At 38.3% G+C, this 22,916-nt stretch overlaps 4 protein-coding genes across 5 annotated transcripts; 2 read left to right on the plus strand and 2 right to left on the minus strand.

Moving 5' to 3' along the window:
• Positions 1-815: 815 nt before the first annotated feature.
• LOC111342923 (uncharacterized) lies at positions 816-19,299 on the minus strand. 2 transcript variants are annotated; one of them, XM_088736575.1, is made up of 3 exons: positions 19,050-19,299; positions 18,873-18,968; positions 816-1,602 (listed from the first exon to the last, which is right to left on the minus strand). In XM_088736575.1, the coding sequence occupies exons 1-3, from the start codon at positions 19,050-19,052 to the stop codon at positions 1,165-1,167; spliced, it is 537 nt and encodes a 178-aa protein (XP_088592701.1). In that variant the 5' UTR covers positions 19,053-19,299; the 3' UTR covers positions 816-1,164. The 2 variants fall into 2 exon arrangements, with proteins under 2 accessions (XP_088592701.1, XP_022805782.1); XM_022950047.2 differs by lacking the exons at positions 18,873-18,968; positions 19,050-19,299 and adding an exon at positions 2,279-2,433.
• On the plus strand, positions 7,039-10,177 carry LOC111342911 (insulin-like peptide 03). The gene is made up of 4 exons (XM_022950035.2): positions 7,039-7,233; positions 7,624-7,693; positions 8,646-8,771; positions 9,542-10,177. Exons 2-4 carry the CDS (start codon positions 7,624-7,626, stop codon positions 9,682-9,684), a joined length of 339 nt encoding a protein of 112 aa, XP_022805770.2. The 5' UTR covers positions 7,039-7,233; the 3' UTR covers positions 9,685-10,177.
• LOC111342922 (uncharacterized) lies at positions 14,882-17,999 on the plus strand. The gene is made up of 2 exons (XM_022950045.2): positions 14,882-15,877; positions 17,080-17,999. Exons 1-2 carry the CDS (start codon positions 15,857-15,859, stop codon positions 17,512-17,514), a joined length of 456 nt encoding a protein of 151 aa, XP_022805780.1. The 5' UTR covers positions 14,882-15,856; the 3' UTR covers positions 17,515-17,999.
• Positions 19,300-19,523: 224 nt separating the features above from the next.
• Positions 19,524-21,533, minus strand: LOC148721931 (uncharacterized). Its single transcript, XM_088736574.1, has one exon. It carries the CDS (start codon positions 21,090-21,092, stop codon positions 19,704-19,706), a length of 1,389 nt encoding a protein of 462 aa, XP_088592700.1. The 5' UTR covers positions 21,093-21,533; the 3' UTR covers positions 19,524-19,703.
• Positions 21,534-22,916: the final 1,383 nt, after the last annotated feature.

Genomic DNA, 22,916 nt, shown 5'->3' on the forward strand with positions numbered 1-22,916 from the left:
AATTATTTCAATAATGGCGGAGAGCGCGGAAAGATTAAAGAACCCCCGCAGATATCTCAGTTCTAAAAATAAAAAGATACGGGACAGGGTTGACTCAAGGGTACAACTGAGATGGAAGCTCCGGGTAATGGGCTCCTGATTGGTACCAAATATGGAATCACACTTGCTTCATTTTAGGGAGAGAAATAATAGTGTGATTGTTTAGGGCGCAAGCAAAAAATCTTTGTAACTGGGTCTAAAAGAGAGAGGGTACGGTACCTGATCAGTGAAACAGGCATAATTACTTCCTTTATACAGTGGAACCTCGATTTAACGAACCTCTGTATAACGGATTCCGCGGTATAACGAACGATACTTCAGTTTCAGCCCGGCTAAAGTTACAGTGAAATGTATGCCACAGAACCTCGGTATAACGAACCCTCGATAAAACGAACCAACTTCCCCAGTCCCTTGGCACTTCGTTAAATCGAGGTTCCACTACATATTTCAAGCCAGTATTTCCATTTTCGATGTCACGAGAAAATTGAAATTCAATTAAACCTAAAATTTTCGTACAGTTTGTTTGTCCGATCAAAATTCCACTTGAAAAAGTTGTGAACGATTTTAATGTGTAAATAAAAAAGATCCCATTTCGGCCTGGGGATTTTTTTCTCCTGCAATAGATCATAGGAGGCGTCGATTTCGGTGCGAAAAAAAGAAATATTGTTTTGCCTCCGTCTCAAATCTTTGACATCCGCTGGCTTTTTCGTTGGTTTTAAGGTGAAGGATTCTGTTTTCGAGTTCAGTTACGAAAGCCATCAAAAATTGATACTTCATTTGTTTTAAAAGTGTTTGTTTTTACTTTACGTCACCTATCAATACTACATCATCAAATATTCAGTAACCAGACCTTGTTGAGCTGGCTACAACTAATCCCAGTCAAATTTATATTATTAAATATATCAGTAAGCAAAAGGCCAATTGCTTTCTAGAATTCCGATTTTTGCTTAATCCAGCAAAATAAAATCTTAACTGAGAAACCTGCTTAGAGAAGTCTTATTAAAAGTCGTACAAGCCTTTCTCAAACGTCGCACGAACAAATGTGTTCTGTGTCCTTGGGCGGCAACACGGATAAAACGAACGTCAAATAATATTTATAGCCACAACTATGTACTTTCCATGATGTTAGGCTGCGCATGAGCAGCTCTTAAGTACCTTACAACGTCTGCCATTCCTACCGGGAAGTACCATGGAATGTTCAATACACTTAGGTGGGACATTATTCGCCGACAAACATGCGACACTCAGAAGTTTGCATTTAATTTTGTTGAAGTACCTGCCTAAGCAGTTGTTCCACTCAAGTCTTTGACTATCCACGCAAGAAAGCCAATTACGTTTGTGTCGCAGTTGCAGTACTGAGGTAAAGTTGGTGTGACCATTACTGGCTTCGCCGGGAATTGATTCTGTCGTTAAATTAACTTTTAAATCTTCGGATATATTTTGATTCGAGGGTCCAATCAAAACATTGCTGTATGTTCGTCTTTGAGATGTCTGCTCGACGTGAACAGACCTTGAACGCACTCCAGAAAAAGTAAAATTATGTACCAAGAAGTAGACAGCAACCTGTAAGAAAAAACCACGAGGTTATTGTATAAACATTCTCATATTTCCACACATAGTTTTTTCGTTATTAAAATTATAGACGAAGCATCGCAAAAGGTTTAAACACATTGACCTAGCCAAATTACGATGTCAAGTGTTCTCAAAGCTCAATGCAATCCTTCAGCAACGCTGAGAAATATATACTGTCTAGACTGTGATCCTACACAGTCTTAGAGGTAAAGGTAGAGTAAGGTGGTGACGTCAAATATTGCTTTTGATATTTATCTTTTTATCGCTTTATTGACCATGTGTTGATATCCATGGCACTTAAGAAGTTTTATCCGTTGACAGATCAACTCAACGGTTTCCTCGAGGTCAGATACACATTTAAAATAGTCCAAATAAGTTGAGAAACATAATCTGTTTTTAATTGACGCCGTCTAATTAATGTTGCCGAAGTAGAACTGTTGTCGAAATAGTAATTTTTTTTTCCCGCAAAGATCAGAAAGTTCTACGCTCAGTCGATGCTGCGAAGGTCGTCAAGAACTGGTTTTATTCTCAAGCCACGAGAAATTTTGTTACTATTCTTGTATAAAGAAGGACTGATTACTGGAATTGACAAATTGTCATTATTTACAGAATCCAAACAGAAAACACCGAAAACATCGAAGAAACCTTCTCTTAATGACCAACCGACCTTAAGAGTAATTTTTTCCATTCCTTTGCTCCTCTTATGATGCTGTGTCTTTCTCCAAGAAAAAGTCTCTTTGTTTGTACCTTGGGTATGACCTTCATGCGATGGTTTTTCTTCTGTACTTAGCTGATGATAAGGCTTTTATATACTGTGGCCCAAAAAGAAATATTTCTCCCCTAAATTTAGATCTAATGTAATGTTAATTTTTCTCTTTTCGTTTTCGAAATTTAATCCCCTGAACCGTCCCAAAGGTAATTTGCACCTTAAAACCTTGTTTACTTTGATTAAAATTGTGTACATTCCCCTTCGCCTATCATTTTTTCCTGTGATCAAAAATGTTACTTTTACATTTGCTATTTTCGGCATTTCTTACTCGTCTCTTTTTGCGTATGTTCAATGTTGTTCGGAACGCGAATTTCCCTTTAGTAATAGCTACTTTAGTAATAGTAGTCGTTTACTCAGAAATTAAAAATCACAGGCGATTTCGGGATTTAAATTGTGTAAATGGATCCAAAAAAACTTTTCCGGTTAGCGGGCGTCTCTCCAAATCCAGTTTACGTTCCTCTTATTCCAGTATTTTTCCGGGTTGTTATAGGTCATAGAATGCAACCGTAGACTAAAAGTATGAGGATATTTAAATGGGGATTACCTGATTAATGGCTGTTGACGATACATTGAAGGAATTCATGACATCTGAAGACAGTCAACCCTTTGGCAGAGCATGCCTAAAACGACTTTGATAAATATTATTCAATACAAGTCTAACAGCGTACACCTCTCTTTTTTTCTGTTTGTTTATGTCTGAGTAGAGATCGGTTAGTTTTGTTGCTTTTTCCTCTTTTTCTTGATTGTCTCCTTATTTTTCTTTTCTGGGGTAATTATCTAATTTCGTTCTTCGTGTCCTTTAGTTGAAGGCGACAAGTCAATTAGCATTGTTTCATTTCGAGATAAGAAAAGGATTTTTTTTAAGTCTGCTATACAGGGGTAATGTTGACTTACGTTCCGGCGCTGAAACTGGTTTCAGCCGAGCAGTCAAAGTAAAAACACTCAAAAGTTTATTAAAAATGCCTTAATTGGCTAATTTTGAGGACCGAAAAGGAATGTTCAGACATTAACTAATCGCTCAGTTATTCATTTTCTATATATTGATCCAGGATCATGTTCGACGTTGTAAGGATGGAACTTTAATCAGTGTTTTCATCAATTGGTTTTTTTTTTTAAGAAAAAAATATCATTTATGCACCATAATGAAACTTTTGCTTTGGATAAGTAGTGTCATTAATGTGTTCTGCGATAATTGGCCATTTTCGGGTGAAAGTTGTGTTAGAGCTGCGCCGAAAAGTATCTGTAGCTTCGATGAACTCAATTAATGGCCTTCCAGAACCAAAAAAAAAAAAACATGAATTTCATTTTTTCAAGACCTATCTTGGTTGTTGGCTTTGAATCTTTTCCAAGGCATCGATCAGTGTCAATATCAGTGGTATGGCTAGATAGAAGGGGACCTTGTGCTGTGTTCTTGGGCAAGACGTTTTACTCTCACAGCGCCACTCTTCACCCAGGAGAATAAAATGGTTACTGGCAAATTTAATGCTGGGGGTAACCCTGCGATGGACCAGCATTTCATCCAGGGGGAGCAGAAATACTCCTAGTCGCTTCATGCTACGGAAACCGGAGTTAAGCGCCGGCCCGATGGGCCACTTGGTTTGTAAACAGGCTTTACCTTGCCTCATTTAGGAGTTCAATGTTGGGGCATCGGAGCGCGAAAACTGAAGGACTGGGGTTCAATTCCTCAAGGAGTTTTTATAGTTTTCTTCAATTTACGATCGAACTCAAAATTTTCACTTCTCTATTGCTATTGGGGCAAAAAAAATTTGTCGACTGATTACATTAACAGGTTAATGATGTCCCGTGTGTGAAAGGAGATTCCTCATTCTTTATCATGTGATTCAGCAGCGTTTCAAGTCAGCTAAATGTGTATCATCATAAATCAATTTATGACTGGGGCTTTTCAAAACAGCTCTCCGCGAGAGCGAAAATACCTCCAGAAATAAATCAATCTGATTTACCAAATCTCGTGACTCACACCACCTTATCATAACTGAAAGTGCGTCAGTGGCTAAAAAGAGGGATTCCCCATTGAGGACTGAGTAAAATTACACGTTATTTACCATCTGAAATGAACTCATTCAAAACTAAATATCAGGAGAAGTTAACAGCTGAATGTTTGACATTTTCGTGTTTCACGAAGATGTTCAGGGTTTTTTCTTGGCTTACTGATACTATATTAAAATAGAGATTCAGGAGATTAGGCGTCAAATTTCCTAAAACGTTTTGAAAATCGAAAAAAGTTAGATAACTAGCGGAAATACTAAAAAGCCAGATGTGTGACGTTCTGCGAATTTGCTTTGTTATTGTAATTCAACACCTTTTAATGAGGTACACTTAGTTACTTGAAAAATTCACTTCCGTACGTGACGCAGGAGGCTCGGTATGTATGTGGACATAATGTATCCATGTAATTTAACTTCCACACTATACTTTGTATCGGTATAGTACATGTCACCATATGCCACAAAGTTGTCGCCACATTGGACAAATTATGAGGAAAAGCATGTACTTGTCGTAATTACGATGAAGCTCGAAATATACAACTAACAGGGCTCCAGACGCTCCCAGCTCCCATTACAGTAAACCAACTTACCCTGCGTAATCATTCGATCTAGAGCCATTGACATGAAGTGAGAGAAAATTCCTACACTTGCCAGCTATAAACGTAAGAGAGATTGTTCCTACGACTAAAAATTGAAAAAAAATTTTGATATCATTGTGCATCGTCTTTACTTTATACAACTAATGTAGAAACTTAATGCCACCACGGCATGTAGTCCAAACATACTTTGACCACCGTCGTTATGCTGCCCTATGGATGCAGTCCACTTCCGATAACTCAAGACTTCAAGGGAAATTGAAAGGGTTCGAGTTATCGGAACATCGAGTAATCGGGTGTTTAGAACAAATGATAGGAAATGAAAAACTAAACATGACATTGTTATTTCAGTGCGGGCGAATTTCGCGGATACTTATTTACGGGAAGTGCGTGACAGAAGTATACGAAGCGCAGCGGAACTGGCGCGTTGTCGTGTTGCCGTTTCCATTTTCTTCAATTAATGATGAGATTTCACTGTCGTCTAACTGCTTTTCTTCGTTCGATTTGTCTTATAAACTTGGATCAATATTCGCAAGCCATTCCGCTTCTTCGTCGTCTTAAAAATGATTTAAATTGTCAGCCGTTTCTTTTGTAACTTCAATCCAATATTCGTCGCTTGCGAGATGCGAAAACACCTGTCTAACTGGTTCTCGGGGTACAAATACCGCGTGATATTTGTGCTCATCTTGGGCGTTATTTGTACTCTACGGAGTGTAATTGGATAATAATTGGTGTTACTCTGTTTACGGTAAATCTGTTATTCTCAAGTATTTTCAATCGGCTAGTCGTGTGAAAATGGGACTTTCTGAAGAAGAAGCTTTATAAAGATGCAGTGCAGTGAAGTTTAATGAATCCTTAATCAGGATTAATCTGAACTGGGCTGACAAATTTGTGAAAGGCTAAAAAGACAAAAAAGTATTTAGGCTTCTTCCTAAACAACTCAACGTTTGGGAATAAAACATCCTTTGTTTTAACCTGTCACGCCGAGGTAGGTTAAAGATGGGCCAACTTATCTTGTGAACGGCTTGAGGGGCAACGAAAACTAGTTCGAGTAAACATCACATTTGTAAACACAAAAAAGAGAAAAATATTATGACGTTGAAATGATATGATGAAATGAGCTGGGGAAAAATTATGAAATCCAGATATTATTAATAACACTCTAAAAAGATGACACAATGATGACAGGACAATCTAATTTATAAAATCAACTATTTGCCTCAAAAAGAAAAATGACAGAAGCTCAAATAGTACGACAAAAAAAAAAACTGAAAGGATTTTATGGTTACGAACATAAGCACAAAAAAGTGATCTTCTTGATCATTTTGATCATGGGACTGAGTGTATTTGGAATATCTTCAGACTTGGATTATCTTATTCTGTTTTGCTAATGAATGCACCATTTAGGCGAATGGTAAACTGTTGTCTTGAACCACACTTCATCATTCGATATTCAGAGAAACGAAACATCTGGATAAGGATCGTTCGTGACTGCTTCGTAATGTTAGGATCTGATGTCGTTATCAGACCGTTACTTGTTTCACGTAGCGTAAGTTGCACACGACGGCTATATCCGCCAGTTTCCTTTTTTATGGGAAGAGATCTCATGCAGCACTTTCAATTTACTTTCGAACCAAACAATAAGTAGAAATAAGCATGCGGAAAAGGCATCTACTGGTTTAATTGGTTAGGCTAACAAACATGTGGGTTAAGAGGGTGGCGTAGGAGTCTTCTTTTTTTCTTATTGCCATCTTAAAACAAGTCATCGTTAGCAACGAAATTTGGGGTAGTCATGTTTTCTCATCATGAGCAAATTCTGTCATGAGAAAATTGCTCGGGTACAGAACAGGCATTAAAGGTTTTCAAATACAACATCACCAAGGTGCCATCGGTAGGCTCTTGTTTAAAAATCATGTTTTAAAAAAAGCTGCAGCAATGTAAATAAATCGGTTCTAATATCACCATTTTGAAAATTCCGTGTCAAAAACCCTTAATTAAGATATCTCAAGACCCAACTTGCTCGTATATATTATCCATTATGCAACTGAACAAATCATAAATTGTGACGAGAAACGAAGGTTGGTATGTTTTATATCTCCTGTCTGAATTCGTAGATTCCTTACCTCCGGCTACCGTTTTTCGTCGTTGAAATTTTTGTCACAACTTCACAGCAATAGACCTTGGTCAAGGTAACTTCCATTATATCCGTGATAAATATATTTTGGAAGAAGCCCTCTCTCCAATTCAGAAGGTAAGGTATTGGAAGTCTTACAACAAACTGAGCTTTAAACCTTCAAATTTTTAATTATGATGTTTAAAAATAATATCGATATCATTTCAGTTGGCGTAAAAACCAGGTACCTAGTCAGAAAGCCATGTTTCTATAATACATCGACTTGTAAATAAGATAATTCACAGAGAGATTGTCTTGAGTGCGTAAGTTTTCCATTACGACCATGTGCTATTTCTTACGTATACTCGATTTTGTTTTTGCATCACAAATCTGAAGTTCCAAATGTTCATTCGCCTAGATGTTGCTTTAATGTTGCTGTAAACATTAATCCGTGGCTAGTGATTCATTTAAGTTACCTTGTCACTGAGGAAACTGTATATACGTGAATTTTGCTTGTTTCGGTTCCAGATGAAGAATTTACATTTTTGGCGCACTACTGCACTCTTAACTTTTCTGTTGTGTATTGGAAACGTTTCAGGTAAGGAAAGCTACCCCAGCTTGTACATGTGATCAAACCAAAAGTAACAAACTTAATACATAAAAGAAAGAAAAAATGAAAATTTTTCCTCTCTAGCTCTAGGAACAGGTTAGTAAAAAAGAGGATTCCAGATCAGGAACACATAAAGAAGTCATTCCACAGTTTTCGTAAAATGAAACAGCCATTTTACGAAAACAATTATAAACACATGTATTTGCCTTTTGTAAGGTTCTGTTTTTATTTCTTTTTACACCGACCACCGTGCCCACTTTTGAGCTTTCCACATCGAAAAAAAGTATGAATTACAATTGAGTTGAGTAAAGGGCCAAGGCCCATGACAACTATTTGTTACGGTTACCCACTGGCTACGCAACCTTCATAGGAGGCCTCGTTTCAAACGCCATGAAAGAAAAATTAAGGTACACATGTGGCCGTTTCGCGATTCACAGAAAAATTCCTGCGATTCTTGATCTTCAAAATGCTATTGCAATGTGTAACGTGAATAAGTGTTATAAATCGAGGGGCATTATTTCTGAGATAATATTATCCAAACCGAACCCTTGCAAACAGCAGTGAATCAGTCATTGTGGAAAAATCTAACCCAACATCTATCTGAAGCAGATGAGAAACACGCGTTAAAAAGTTGCTGCTCGGTTGCAATGTCTACTTCTTCGGTGCTCTTTATAATCATGACACTCTACCGTAGAGAATTGGAGATATTTTTCATTCATTCATGTGAGCGCTGGGTTATATTTTTCCACAATCACTGATTCACTGTTGTTTGCAAGGGCTCGGTTTAGGTAATATTATCTCAGAAATAATGCCCCTTGATTTATAACACTTATTCATTTTAGAAGATTACTGGAGATACACTTAGAAGATTACGTGGTTACTCAAACCAGTACAAGGATTCTTTATTTGCGTTTTCCTCGACATCATTCTATTTTGACAGGATATAAGCCATATAAATCGCGCGAGGTAGGATCTCGTCGAATTCTTGGACATTTTTGTGGCCCCCACATCAACCTGGCGTATGATTTTGTGTGTATAAGAGGAAAAAGAGGAAAAAGAGAACAAAGTAAGTTTATGGCTTTTATGCTTTTTTTTTTTTTTGCACCGACACCGCCGCGGAGATTACATTTGTAAGCCATCTTGCAGCCCTGGATTTAAACAAACCCCCTTTGGTGGGGTTTGTACTGATTTCTGACCAAAAAGTTGCCTTTGTTTTTGTCTCGTTTGAATGAAAGAAGTTGAGGTTGCAAAAAATAGTACTGGTCTCTGAATCATTTTGAATTTAAAGTTTTTAAGAATGATGGATTTAACGGCATGGTCGTGGGGATAAAATGTAAAAGTGAATGTAATGCGGTCGGTATTTTCCTTATGCGACGTTTGAAGTGCTGACTGTCGATCGATTTTTTTTGGGCAAGCTAACGCTCGAAGCGTCGGCTTTGAAACTCTTTACGGTAGCCAACTTACGTTATCGCTTGAGTTGATAAAACCAAAATTACCTAGTTATACCTCCCCACCGACGCAGTATCACGGTTTCTTTAGGAACTTACCCCCCTTAAAACGTTACTTGTTTTACTTGCTATTGGACAATGAAAGTGTTGGAAATTTTAGGATGAGTCAGGTATAAAAGGTAGATTATGATGTTGCGTGAAATGTTCACTAACGTATTTTGAGTTCAAATAAGTGTTTAATGCATTATTCAATTTTGCAGTCCACCTAAAATAGATTGAGAAACTTTCAGATGAGCCCGAGAAACTCTGTACTTAGGATCTCAGTGGTGGTGAGTGGCAGAACTGAGAAATGCTGATATTCATTTTTTGTTAAATTTGTGTTTCTTAGGGTCAACGGCATTGAAAGAAAAGGAAGCGTTGAGTTTTCTTGGCAAGTCCCGGACGCCAAGATATACCGCTCATACAGACATTGTTGAAGAATGTTGTAAAGAAGGCTGCGCTGTGGAAGAAATTCATGAATATTGTTGGTGAAAAAGTGGCGGAACGTTAAGATTGAAAATATTTAGCTCAATAGAGAGTAACGTAAATAAAGGTAAATGAACTGTGTTCTAACAGGACAATTAGTGATATTTTTAACATTAACAATGTGGTTTTGCGCGATACACTGAAGAATAACTCGGTTTGTAGTCGAACCTAATCTGTACGTAGGAATGAAGGGGGTAAGTTTCTAAAGAAACTGAGGTGCTGCGTCGGTCAGAGACGGTATAACAAGGTAATTATGCTTTTATGATGTAATTATGAGTTGATGATGTAACTGTGGCCCCCATAGTCTCCCTCTCAGCCGTTTTTAGTCTCGTCACGCAACGCTTCTCCCCACAAACGGCTGCTCACATTCGAACAACATTCCTTTCCCTTTGTTGTCTTTGCACCAATGAGATCGCTGACATTGTTTCTTATGCGACCAATCAGAGCACAAGAGACTGTAATCACTATCGTTATTCCCGCGTTTTCAAATTCTGCATTTCATCGTAGTTTCTTGCTGGAGGAAACCTTGAAGAAGGTTTTGCAAAGTGATCGTTCTTTTATTTGTTCCACCTCAGTTGAGACAAAAGAAAAAATTTATGTTTTTGGAAAAAAGTTCTTTTGATTTTCCGGCGAATATTTGTTCCTGTCTGGATGTGAATGTGAGCTGCTATTCAGCGACCAGCGAGTTGTCAGTTTGTAAAGCTTGCTACCGACGATTGATCAAGTTCAAAAAGGCCTCTGTTCATCTTGAAGAGTTCAAAGATGAATTGAAGGGAATATTCAAGGTTCGAGAACTTCCCAGAAAGAAGCGCTTATTGAGCGTTGAGAGCGACGGTGGAGAAATCCAAGCTTCGTGCCGTGGGAAATCCTCGAAATGTTTACAATTCGATCCGATCGATACGACTTGTACCTCTAATGCTACAGCCAATTCTAATATTTCTACCACGATCAGCCAAGAGGGACGTTATACTCCGGCAAGATTTCCTATTGGTTCTAATGGTGTATTGATTTAGATGCCTCAAAATTATCACTGGATAAACAAACACAAGAAAAACATGCTCAGGGGTATCAGAGCTAGATGAACAGTAAACAAAACATTTTTTTTGTTGCCTCATGGGAAATTGAATTCTGTAGTCCATAGCTTTTGAGAATTCACACTGTCTATTCAGTATGCCACTGCAGTGTTAAGTAGTCTATGAATAGTCTGGAACAACACAAATGTACAATATATGAGAGCCTAGTGACAAGTATGTGCCAATGATGACAAACTGTTACAGCCAAAAAGTCAAAACAGGACCCTGAAAAAGTCTGTTAGCCCAGATTTTAACCCAAGAAGTACCCAGGTGCTGCAACTGCTGATATAAATCAAGTTGATATAAATGTCTTCATACGAATCTGATCTATTCAAAAGTCTGAAAGATTTGCAATCTCACTGAATAATGACTAATAGCAGTCTAACATTTTTGCTCAATATGCAAGAAGAATACAATTTGATACTGGTAGCAGCACCAATGAAGAGATTCAATTTTCAAAGAATCAATTGGTCAATATAATCCATGGAATCTTTGTGGGGAGAAGCGTTGCGTGACGAGACTAAAAACGGCTGCGAGGGAGACTATGGCTCCCACAGAGAGTTTCAAAGCTGACGTTTCGAACATTAGCCCTTCGTCAGAGCTAAGTGCTAATAAAGCATTGACGAAAGGCTATCGTTCGGTTCGTCAGCTTTGAAACTCTTTACGATGGCCATTCAACTCAGTTGATAAAACGATAATTGCCTAAGTCACGGCCGAATACCAAGGAATTATTTCTTAACAGGACAATTATCTCAAATACTTAGGGACTAGGGACATTTAATAACACAAAAAATGAGGCTTTGTACGATGATGTACTGAAGAGCTTACCGTTTGCAGTCGAACTGCCCTAGTCTGTACTAAGCAAAGTCCGAATACTATACCGCACAACTTACAGAACATGTTAAGAACGTTTTCAGGCTCAAATTCGCAAACAAAAAGAAAAAAAAAAAAAAAAAAGGAACGTTCGGCCTCAGCCCCAAAAATTACACGTTCCTATTTCAATAACAAAAGTGTACTTGTTTCATGTTGTGCGGATCTTGTCGTTCCCGTGTGCGCAAACTTCTGAAACTTTTCAAGATTACCAATTGAAGGGTTTTCATTTAACTTTGCAAAAATTGCCGGCAACATTTTCTCTTACGACAAAGAAGCTTGGAAGAATTTAGAGTGCGCGATAAAAACGGGCAGGCACGTTTCATCTTGCCTGCTTGTGAAGCCCGCCGGCAATAATAAATATAGTCAGCTATCTGCATGTTGCATACAATCAGCATCAGTCGAGCTTTGTCTGATTGGAACTCATATACTTAGCCTTAGCAGTCGATCACAGCACGCTGCAAAGTTAATTAGATCTAACAGAACATAAAAATCAACATACATGTACAGATCTGTTTCGATACAAGCGTTACGCTTTCGTGAAACCAACAGCCAGTGTCATTCAAATACATATATCTTAGGAGTTTTGTTGTGTAGTATCGCTGAGTATTTTTATGAGTTGTGTCGTATTTTGACGAGCCCTACGGGCTCGTCAAAATACAAATAACGAGTAAAAATACTCAGCGATACTACACAACAAAACGTCTAATAAGTTATTTATTATCCAACACGCCAAACTGTAGTTTCAGCGGGCGAATTTCGCGGATATTTATTTACGGGGAGTGCGTGACAGAAGAATGCGAAGCGGAACGGAATTGACGCGTTGTTGTGTTGCTATTTCTATTTTCTTCATTAAATGAAGAAATTTTCTGGTCGTCAAGCTTTTTTTCTTCGTTCGATTCATCAAATGAACTTAGATCTATATTTGCCAGCCATTATGACTCTTCGTCGTCGAAAATATGATTCAAATTGTCCGCCACTTTTTTCTTTTTTACGTAACTCCAACCAATTCTTCGCTTGCGCGATGCGAGAAAACCTTTTTAACCGGTACTACAATAGACGAGTACAAATACCGCGTGATATTTGCACTCGTCTATGGCGTTATTCGTACTCGTCTAGGTGTAGTTGGATAATTTACATCTTGACGTATTTGTGCTCGTCTATTGTAGTACCGGTTAAACAGTTTTCTCGCACCGCGCAAGCGAAGAATTGGATTGTAGTTGCGAAAAAAAGGTGGTGGACAATTTGAATCATATTTCCGACGACGAAGAGTCAGAATGGCTGGCAAATATAGATCTAAGTTCATTCGATGAATCGAAGGAAGAAAAACAGCTTGACGACCAAACAATTTCTTTATTTAATGAAGAAAATAGAATCAGCAGCACCACAACGCGCCAATTCCGTTCCGCTTCGCATTCTTCTGTCACGCAGTCCCCGTAAATAAACATCCGCGAAATTCGCCCGCACTGAAATGACAGTTTGGAGTGTTGGATAATAAATAACTTATTCGACGTTTTGTTGCGTAGTATCGCTGAGTATTTTTACTCATTATTTGTATTTTGACTCGCCCTACGGGTTCGTCAAAACACGGCACAACTCATAAAAATACTCAGCGATACTACACAACAAAACGTCTAATAAGATATATGTAGTATTTCATCTCCAATCAGATCTCTCAATATCGCGTTTCTGCTTGTTGACAGTACGTGCTCAATAAGTGATGTGCGATGATATTTTCCTTTTTCCGCTAACTTTCCTCGAACGCTTAGACAAGCCCGGACAATATATTACGTCACTCAAGATCAAAAAAATGATCCTGTTTTTTTAAATTGAATTTCTGCCTTGCAATCGCAAGAAACTGCAAAGAGAGTCCCTAGGTAATAATAAAAAAAAAACACCTAAGAATTTTGCGTTGGAAATTGTAGGAAAGAAACAAAAAAAAACAAAACAAAACTAAACAACAACAAAAAACAGCCGTACATTTCTAATCAAACTTGACAAAACACATGTCCTGTACTCTGAAACGCAAATTCAACATCTCCGTGACGCGGATGAACTTGAAGCTTTGGAGACCGGTCATATTTTGTTTTCCCTCATTGTTGAAATTTTATCTTAACTGACTGAAACTTTAAAGGAGGTACGTCATAGAAACTTTTAACAGAAGGGAAGTTGATGCAATAAATAAATAACCACGCCGTTTAAAACAACGCTAAGCAGTCAGACTTAAGTATTAAGGAATGGAGGTGCAACTCCTAGTAGAGGAATCTGGCTCTTCTTCTATAGAAACATAATTAAACATTATGTTTTTGAAAAGAGATGAAAGTTGTGAAATGTAAACGTTTACATTTCTTTTCGTACAATAATACCCTTAGTGTTCCTAAAATAACCAAGAAATGCCATCTGCCGTTCCGTACTGATCTGAATGAAAATCGTGAAGCGTCAATGAAGAAGTGTCACAGAGCTTGGAGGGAATAAGAAAATCTAGACTTAAAATCTTAACGACAAAAAAAAAATCGAAAATAAAATTAAAGTGAAAGTTAGGGAAAAAGAAATAAGAGAAAGTTCGTGAGTAAGATAAAAATGAAATATCTTCGTTGTATTTAAAGAAGCCTTGAGATGTGAAACCTTAACGGAATTCGTACAATTTGAAGCTTTCTTTTGTATATCTCGATTACAGTATTGATAAACATAAAACACCTGAAAGAAATGAAATTCGTTTAGCAATCCGAAGGTAGTTAATCCTAACTCAGCATTCCGAAAGCGAAAAATTAGGAAAATCTTAATTACTTTTCTCAGGGGACTCTTGCAAATATGTCCTGTCAGCCGTTAACTGTTCTGCTGATCTGGCTTCTCTCTGTTTTATGTCGATTATGCACAATGATCAAGAATGCCCCTTTGCCTAACAGTCAGTGGTGGCTAATCGCAATGTTTTGGTAAGGACAAGAATAATCATGTAATCTTCCTGATAGAGAACCGCCTAAATGCCTTGTGATTCTCCAGGGGAAGTTATTGCTCCATAACCTCTGTTTCCAACTGTAAAACAAATGAGTAACTCCGACTCCCTTCTCACTCGAGATTTATATACTACTGTTATTTATAACCAGGCAGATATGTCATTTCCGCAGCCCACGGGTATTATTACCCAAACTTACTTGAGCTTTTCAGAGAAAAGGTTACCAGTAGGAAGATTTGACCCAATCTTCCCCAAAAATCTATCTGTTTTGTTAACGATTTCTTAACTACATATTGGTCTTAGGATAACAGAAAAGGGTGCCAGATTTGCTACTTCGATATGGCCTCCTTACTAGCCTGGGAAAGCCTGAAAATTACAACTGCATGGCTATTGTCAAAACGTAAAACAAACTTAATTTAAGTGCTTTTCAGTCAACTTCGCGCGACATTTGGGTGACCTTGGTCTTTAATATTGAAAATCAGTTCTTCAAGAACTTCCTATCGATAGAAAACGTAGTGAAATGTTCCCGGCTGAAATCAGGCAGAGAAAGGCTGCGATTCGGCTGTTTATCAAAGTGATATGAATGAAATGGAATCTTTCAGTTGGTGTTTAGGAAGTGTCGCTTCAACGGAAATACGTCACTATAATATATGCAGCTTTAGCGTATTCCCCAAACCTAGAGCCGAAAGACACTCTGGTGAAACAGGTATAGAGCTGCAATTATTTTGAATATTGCATCAGTTACGAAAGGCATAAAGGTATTAAATGTCGCACCTAAAATTCAGCGAAAGAATAAACCGTGGATGCAAACAAGTAGAGCATTGTTTCTTTTTCCGATCTGAAATATGGTGTGTATTTTGATCGATGTTATTATTCGACTTGCTAATATACTCACAAGATTAGATGAGGCGATATTTAGTTAAAAGGATTTGAATTTCATCTCTAATAAGATTTGAAAGACCTTTCCCTTAGTCCCTCAATCTAGCATTCCGGCAGTCCAAATCACTTAAATTAAAAAAGGTGTGGATATGGTTTAAGTTTTTTTCCGCATCATGGAGCGCAAAGGAAACAAATTGATTTAATTGATATTACAATAAATCTAAATTTAGAAAAGTGGTGTAATCTCCCGAGTGGAAGGGTTTTCCTTGATCGTGTTATATAAACGCTGGCTTCTTTGAGTGGACCATGAACTGAATAACTGCAAATCTAAAAGTTGAAGTTGACGCCGATAAAGCTCGACCTTTAAGTATCACACGATAGAGAAAGAAGAAACGATATCCCGATGGAAAGCACAATTATCAAGGTAAGTTTTTTGTTCTACCATTTTCTTCTTCGTTGTCTGAAATCCTAGTGCATTTGATAACATGAGCATTATAAGAAGTTTCGACGGATGACGGAAAAGTGCTCGCTATAAACTAAAATCATGTCGTTCGATCAATTGTCATGAGTTGATAATTGTAGAGTTTCATGACTTCGCATCCCATCCTGCGATACTCAGAAACTATCAGCCGATACTCAGTAACTATCAGCCGATACTCAGTAACTATCAGCTGATACTCAGTATACACTGCTTTGTAGAAAGAAGGAAAAATTGATTAGCAAAACTGCCTTGACACTCAACTTGAGCATGTAGTATTTATCTAAAATCAAAACAGAAGGAAAAAACAGTGAATGGAAGAGATCCAATTCCAATCCTTACAGTGTCTGGTAGCAAAAAAAAACGGTATTGGCAAAAGATTTTCAGAGGACTTTTTAACCATCACTCTGTTAAATAAACCCGACAAATCACAGATTATTTCATTATTTTTCGTGGTCAGCAAGATGTTGAATTCAATTGCACTACAATTTAGCATTATTCGTTATTGGATTAACGTGCTTGTAATGTCCTTGATTACTTCGATTTTTATTCAACACCCGAAGAATCAAAGAAGTCCAACAAGCATGACTCAAAACTCAAACATGTGAATAACGTGCCAATTGACAGTTCTTAAAGCGATGATTTCTCAATGTTATTGATACCTAAGTGATCTATCAACACATACATTTATCCTCAGTTAAGAAAGCAATGCCAAATAAAAACACGTCGACTGATTAGATACTGAATTAACAGACAGACGAACACACTTGACCCTGACCTAAAATTAACCGGTCATTTCGATTTCTTCACGAAAACTTCCTTGATATGTTGCTCTGTAACAAAGGAACCATTTCGCAATTTGGTGGATAAAAACTTATGTATAGACCTAAGACTTACCTTGGTTTTTCGGTAGGAATGTTCGCATTTTGGGCTAGCTAAAAAAATATATTAAAAAAAACCCTGCAAATAGTGATCCTAAAATGTTTTAGTCTTAAATGTGACCCGCAGATTCTCTCACCAGGAGCCAAAGACAGAACTCTCGTACTGAAAAGCTAGCAATAATTAAGTTCAAAAGGCCAACACTAGCAAAAAGTGTTGAATGTGAAACATTACCGATGTTTATTGAACTCTGGCATTTTTTATTTCAGGTCGCTGTTTATTTCTTGATGCAGAGCATCATCATCCCTGTCGCGCATTCAAAGTCTTTTCCTATGGATCAATCGCCACAAGGTTCGTCATTATCCGATGTCCTGAATGATCTCCCAAAAGAAAGAAAACTAGAAGGTCACAAAACTATTTCAAAGACAGAGTCGCCTCAAGGCGAACCTGCCGAGGATGGCCAAAGCAAGTTCCTTTCTGTACTGCAGCGCTTCAAACGCAATGCAAATTACTGCGTGGAAAGCAGAACAAGAAGTTACAACAAGTGCCTCGGAAGGTATATCTCTGTCCCTAAATGCAAAACACACAGCGTGGCTTGTTTATCGGCGAATAATGTTGCAGCCAAGTGCAAAAACAAATATACAGTTGTCAATGGTATAAAAGGCAAAAGATGCGTAATCAAGGGCTGCTCATGCGCAGTATAATGTCAACCTATGCATACTAACATGTTGTAAGTGTTTGTACATGATGCAACAGTTCGCTATTTTTTAATATAGGCACTAGAGTTAATCAAATTCGTCACAGAGTTTAACATTAAAAAAAAGAAAACTGTAACGTAATAGCTAGTAATGATGTTCAACAAGCTGCAAGTGCAGCATGACAGAATTAAGGTAAAATATAGTATCACTATGTGATGTCGTTGTTCTTCAAGGACAGGGAAGCTTATCTTGTAAATTCACGCGAATGTAGAAATTTTATCGTCACACTCCTACGTTAATTGATCTCCAAATGTTGGAGGAGATTCATCTTTCACTACACATAGACTTTCCGAATTATTTATTGACCAGTTAGTTTATCTTGGAAAAAATATATTTATTACCATAACGTGCTCCAGGCTAGCTTATTGTTAAGCGTTACTATGGATGAAAAGTTTTCTCTTCTGCCTGATTAAAAGAAGATATTGAGTACATTCCAGTCTGTTAGTTGACTTAAATTCATCGCAACTTCCGTGGCTAGGCGACCGTCTAAAGAGAGGTAAAACCTCTTTCAGCGGATAACCATGTATATTGTTCTTTTAAATGCATGCCGGTTAAGACTTGTTCGTTTTTGTTTTTGTTTTTGTTGTTCTTTAATGTTGACAAGGCCAGAAAGGCTAATTATATTTACATGTGTAAAATGTAATATTATTTTGGCTTGCTCTTTCTGAAACAGTTCTAAATTCAGTGAAATATCAAATTCAATCACGAAATCTTAAGACCACGAGCTCAACGTGGCAAACGAATACAATTTAAGAGAGTGTCTCTGTAAAAGCGGTCCGGTCGATTTTGCTTGAGACACAGATTTCCCTCATTTCTTGTGTGTTGTAAGACATTCATGTGCCTGTAATAAAACCACAATCCGTTTGATCGGATCTCTTTATTTTTCAAAGTTTTACGGAAATGAAATTTCACTCGAGCGAAGGCCTGTCGAGACACTTTTCAAGACTTTAGTTTGAGACAACTTTGGAGGACAATTTTAAAAAAAAATACGGAACTCAGCAAAAAAAAAAAAAAAAAAAAAATACCAGAGCCGTGCACATTCACTCTATCTTTACCATCGAGGCGACTTTCGTGAACATCACATTTCAATCAAAGAAACAGGAAGACTTGAATGACACCTTATCGGTTCGCTTAAGTCACACACGCGAAAACCAATTACATTTAAGGTAAATTTTTGAAAAAGTGAGGCGTTCTTAACTGATCCAACTAACATAGCTAGGAAGAACACGCCATAGAAAAGGTAACTACAGAATAAAACTTTGCGGCACGACCTTTGGGAAAACTTTATAACTCCACGAACTTACCTGATTTTTGGCAATCTCCGAGTTTGGCCGCCATTTTGAAGGACTTGTCAACATGAAGCGTAACAGATACAACCGAGCAGGTAGATCTAAAACCGTCTGAAATACATACGGAAGCAATTCAAATGAACTTTTCTTTCAATTCAAGCGGTAAAATTTGCAATTGTTTGTTAAACTTACCATTCCTACGTTCCCAAGCGACCATTTCTTCCAACAATTCAAACACTACAACTAGTGTTCGAATTCCCCTCGTCGATTCAACCGTAAGAAATAACCTGTGTCACCCAAGCTTCGACTCGAATGTGAAGTACGAATCACATAACACAACTGCTTCATCTTCGAGGCAATATCAGCCTGATTTTTTTATTTTCTGATCGACAAGAACGGCGATCACGAAGCGATTGCCATGTTTACCTAATAAACGAACCACTGACCAGCCGCTAAGTGAAAACAGTACGGCTCAGTGGTGAGGGGGAGGGTGTGGGGTGGGTGCAGGCAGATTATGAGAAGATTTTTGGGAACATTCGAATATATTCATTAAAGCATCATAATATGCATTACGATTCTCAGTCTTTGTGCAAAAGCATGCTTTGTGTTGCAGATCTAGACAACTTTTGTTTTGCTCCGGTATTCTTTTTCTCTTTAAATACATTTCAGAATAAATATTAGCGAGAAAAACACACAACGTTTCGATGACTCCATGTCATCATTCTCAAGTGAGAAGAGAATAAAAATGAATAGTTAATTTATACCGTACGAAGGTGACAAACGTAAAAAGTTTTTATAAAAATTTAAATAAATAGTTGCGCGTGTTGAGTTCATAAATGTAAACTATTAAATGAATAGTTTCGCGCGTATGGAATCCGATTGTTTGTTCAAAGAGGGCTTCATCTTCTTTATGAAAAGCATTTCATGAACTAAACAGTCCAGTTTCCCGGTGTACTTTTTAAGTACGCTGAAATGCTTGGTCAGGTCGCCGATGGTTTGTAGGCCGTGGTCGTTCTTTAGATGTTTGCCGATGGCCGAATTACGGTGCTCATCAATACGTTGATGTAAATGCCGGCTGGTGTACCCGACGTACTCTGCATCGCACAGATCACATTTATAATTATATACAACGCATTGTTGGCTAGCTATAGGAGGTTTAGGCTCACGCGTTCTGAGATCTTCACAGATTTTGCGACTCTTGAACACGGGTTGAAGGGCGTGATCGATTTTGTTGCTTAGATCTGATAATTGCCTTTTCACTGCGTCAGCTGACTTTTGATCTTTAAAAGGCAAAACCACTCGGTGAACAGCATTGTCGTTGATGGATAATTTAGCTTGCACTCCAGGGTTTTCTGACCTAACTGAGGTGACAAAGTGAGAGATGGTGGAATTGATGAGGTGGTCGGGATACTTGAGGTTTGTAAACATCATCTTTAGATGATCACATTCAGATTTGAAGGACTCCCATGTGGATGACAGGTGGAATGCACGATTCAACATGGTCTTGAGTAGTGATTTCTTGTACCTTTTATCGACGTGGCTCTGGTGATGAAGCAGTAGGCCTGTGTTTGTTGGTTTCCGATAAACACTAGTTTCTAGTTTACAGCCTTTCTTGAGCACTTCCATACCGACAAAAGGTAACTTGTTTCCAGATGCTAGCTCCATGGTGAAGTGTATGGACGGATGGCAGTTATTTAGCGTTGATAATAAATCTTCTGCCGCTGGTACACTTGTGACAATAGCAAACGCGTCATCCACGTACCTTCTGTAAAATTCAGGGAGCTTGTTGTCTTGATCTAGTTTCTCTTCGATAGAACAGAGAAACGCGTTTGCCATAAGTGGGCCCAATGGAAAACCCATGGCCACACCGTCGATCTGCTCGTAAAGATTGCCATCAAATTGGAATAGTTGATTCATAGTTGCAACTTCTAGAAGTTGAACCAGTTCAGGCTTTGTAATGCTGAGGTCGTGTGTAGCATTAAACCAGATTTCAGCGAACGCCTTCTCAGCGATGATTTCGATCGTTTCTTGAGGCGGCACATTAGTGAATAGTGACGTGACGTCATAGGATACCAGAATGTCATTCTCGTCGATGACTAGGTTTTGAATCTCATCGGCGAAGAAGAAGGTATCTGATATTGTGTAGCGATTGCTTGACAGGGACTTCAGTTTGTCATCAAGCCACTTGGCGAGGGCATAGTTGTAAGTGCCGGTGGCAGATAGGATAGGTCTCATCGATAGATTCTCTTTGTGTGTCTTAGGGAGTCCATAAAGATGGGCAAGGCGTGAGCCAGCCTGGCAAACACAGTGGGCAATCTGCTTTGGTAAGATCTTCCGTACAACAGATGCAAGGTGCTTTTCCTTCTCCAATAGAGGGTGGTAATGCTTTACTGGGCGGCCTCTCGTTTTTGGTCTCTGCAGGCTGACAGGTGTGAACTTCGATGTATCATTGATAGATGCCTAGCTCAGCAGGTTAATATAATCAGATTTGTTCATGATGACTACACCAGTACCTTTATCTGGCTTCGTGACGACGATGTTGTCAAGTCGTTTCAACTGCTATATAGCCCTTTGAAGTGGTTTTGGCGGCTTCGGTGATTTGCACTCGATGTAATTAAGTACAATAGAACGGAGGGTTGCGGCAGTTAACTCTTTCTTGTCATCAGCAAGTGTCCGCTCCAGTTTCCAGTAGAGTTTTTCAAAACTAGCTTTTATCTCGATGGCAGATATGCGTTGTGGAAGGGAGAACTTTAAACCTCGGGAGAGAACAAGCTTTTGGAAGAATGAGAGCTTGTGTGACGAGATGTTGTGGATGTGCTTGTCGACATCATGATCCTTGTTCAATAGCCTTATTAGCTTGTTGGTATGATTGCCCATTACACTCTCGATGTGTTTCTTCTTCGAAGTGCAAGCTCAATTATCCATCAACGACAATGCTGTTCACCGAGTGGTTTTGCCTTTTAAAGATCAAAAGTCAGCTGACGCAGTGAAAAGGCAATTATCAGATCTAAGCAACAAAATCGATCACACCCTTCAACCCGTGTTCAAGAGTCGCAAAATCTGTGAAGATCTCAGAATGCGTGAGCCTAAACCTCCTATAGTTAGCCAACAATGTGTTGTATATAATTATAAATGTGATCTGTGCGATGCAGAGTACGTCGGGTACACCAGCCGGCATTTACATCAACGTATTGATGAGCTCCGTAATTCGGCCATCGGCAAACATCTAAAGAACGACCACGGCGTACAAACCATCGGCGACCTGACCAAGCATTTCAACGTACTTAAAAAGTGCACCGGGAAACTGGACTGTTTAGTTCATGAAATGCTTTTCATAAAGAAGATGAAGCCCTCTTTGAACAAACAATCGGATTCCATACGCGCGAAACTAATTATTTAATAGTTTACATTTATGATCTCAACTCGCGCAATTATTTATTTAAATTTTTAAAAAAATTTTTAAAAACTTTTTACGTTTGTCACCTTCGTACGGTATAAATTAACTATTCACTTTTATTCTCTTCTCACTTGAGAATGATGACATGGAGTCATCGAAACGTTGTGTGTTTTTCTCGCTAATATTTATTCTTAAATAAATACATTTTGTTCCAAAAAGGATCGGCATCAGTTCATATATTTATAAAAAAATCTTTACCAATTTAAATAAATGTGTTCAGATAGTAGAGATAACCCTTGAACCTCTTGTATCGCATCAGTGGTAAAGTTTCTTGTCTTTGCTCAACTCCGAGAGCGTGGAGCGACAAAGACGCGACACACGAGTCACCAATCTCGCGGCTTCTCCATGCTCACAGGATACGCGTGACCTCACTATATTTAAGAAAAATAAGAAACTGCTCGCAGTCTGTATTCTGTGTAACTGTTTCATAGGAGTGACGCGAGTCTCTTCAATTGAGTGAGAAAGTCACAAACCCATTCTTTGCCTAACGAGCGTAACCACAGACCACTCATGAATTGCTCCCTTGGCGCGGAAATCAGTGAAATCGTATCGAGTATACAAAGTTAGAGCGAGTTCCTTTAGACCTCCCGAACTCGTATCGC

Source organism: Stylophora pistillata, chromosome 10, assembly GCF_964205215.1.
Source record: "Stylophora pistillata chromosome 10, jaStyPist1.2, whole genome shotgun sequence".
NCBI lineage: Eukaryota > Metazoa > Cnidaria > Anthozoa > Scleractinia > Pocilloporidae > Stylophora > Stylophora pistillata.

Excerpts from the sequence above, each read along its gene's own strand:
- LOC111342922 (XM_022950045.2), top strand. The coding sequence starts at position 15,857 with ATGGAAAGCACAATTATCAAG. Across the intron at positions 15,878-17,079 it reads TGGAAAGCACAATTATCAAG|GTCGCTGTTTATTTCTTGAT; the intron begins GTAAGTTTTTTG and ends TTTTTATTTCAG.
- LOC111342911 (XM_022950035.2), top strand. The coding sequence starts at position 7,624 with ATGAAGAATTTACATTTTTGGCGCACTACTGCACTCTTAACTTTTCTG. Across the intron at positions 7,694-8,645 it reads GTGTATTGGAAACGTTTCAG|GATATAAGCCATATAAATCG; the intron begins GTAAGGAAAGCT and ends CTATTTTGACAG. Across the intron at positions 8,772-9,541 it reads AAGAGGAAAAAGAGAACAAA|GGTCAACGGCATTGAAAGAA; the intron begins GTAAGTTTATGG and ends TGTGTTTCTTAG.
- LOC148721931 (XM_088736574.1), bottom strand. The coding sequence starts at position 21,092 with ATGAGACCTATCCTATCTGCCACCGGCACTTACAACTATGCCCTCGCC.
- LOC111342923 (XM_088736575.1), bottom strand. Across the intron at positions 1,603-18,872 it reads CGGAGATTGCCAAAAATCAG|GTTGCTGTCTACTTCTTGGT; the intron begins GTAAGTTCGTGG and ends TTTTTCTTACAG.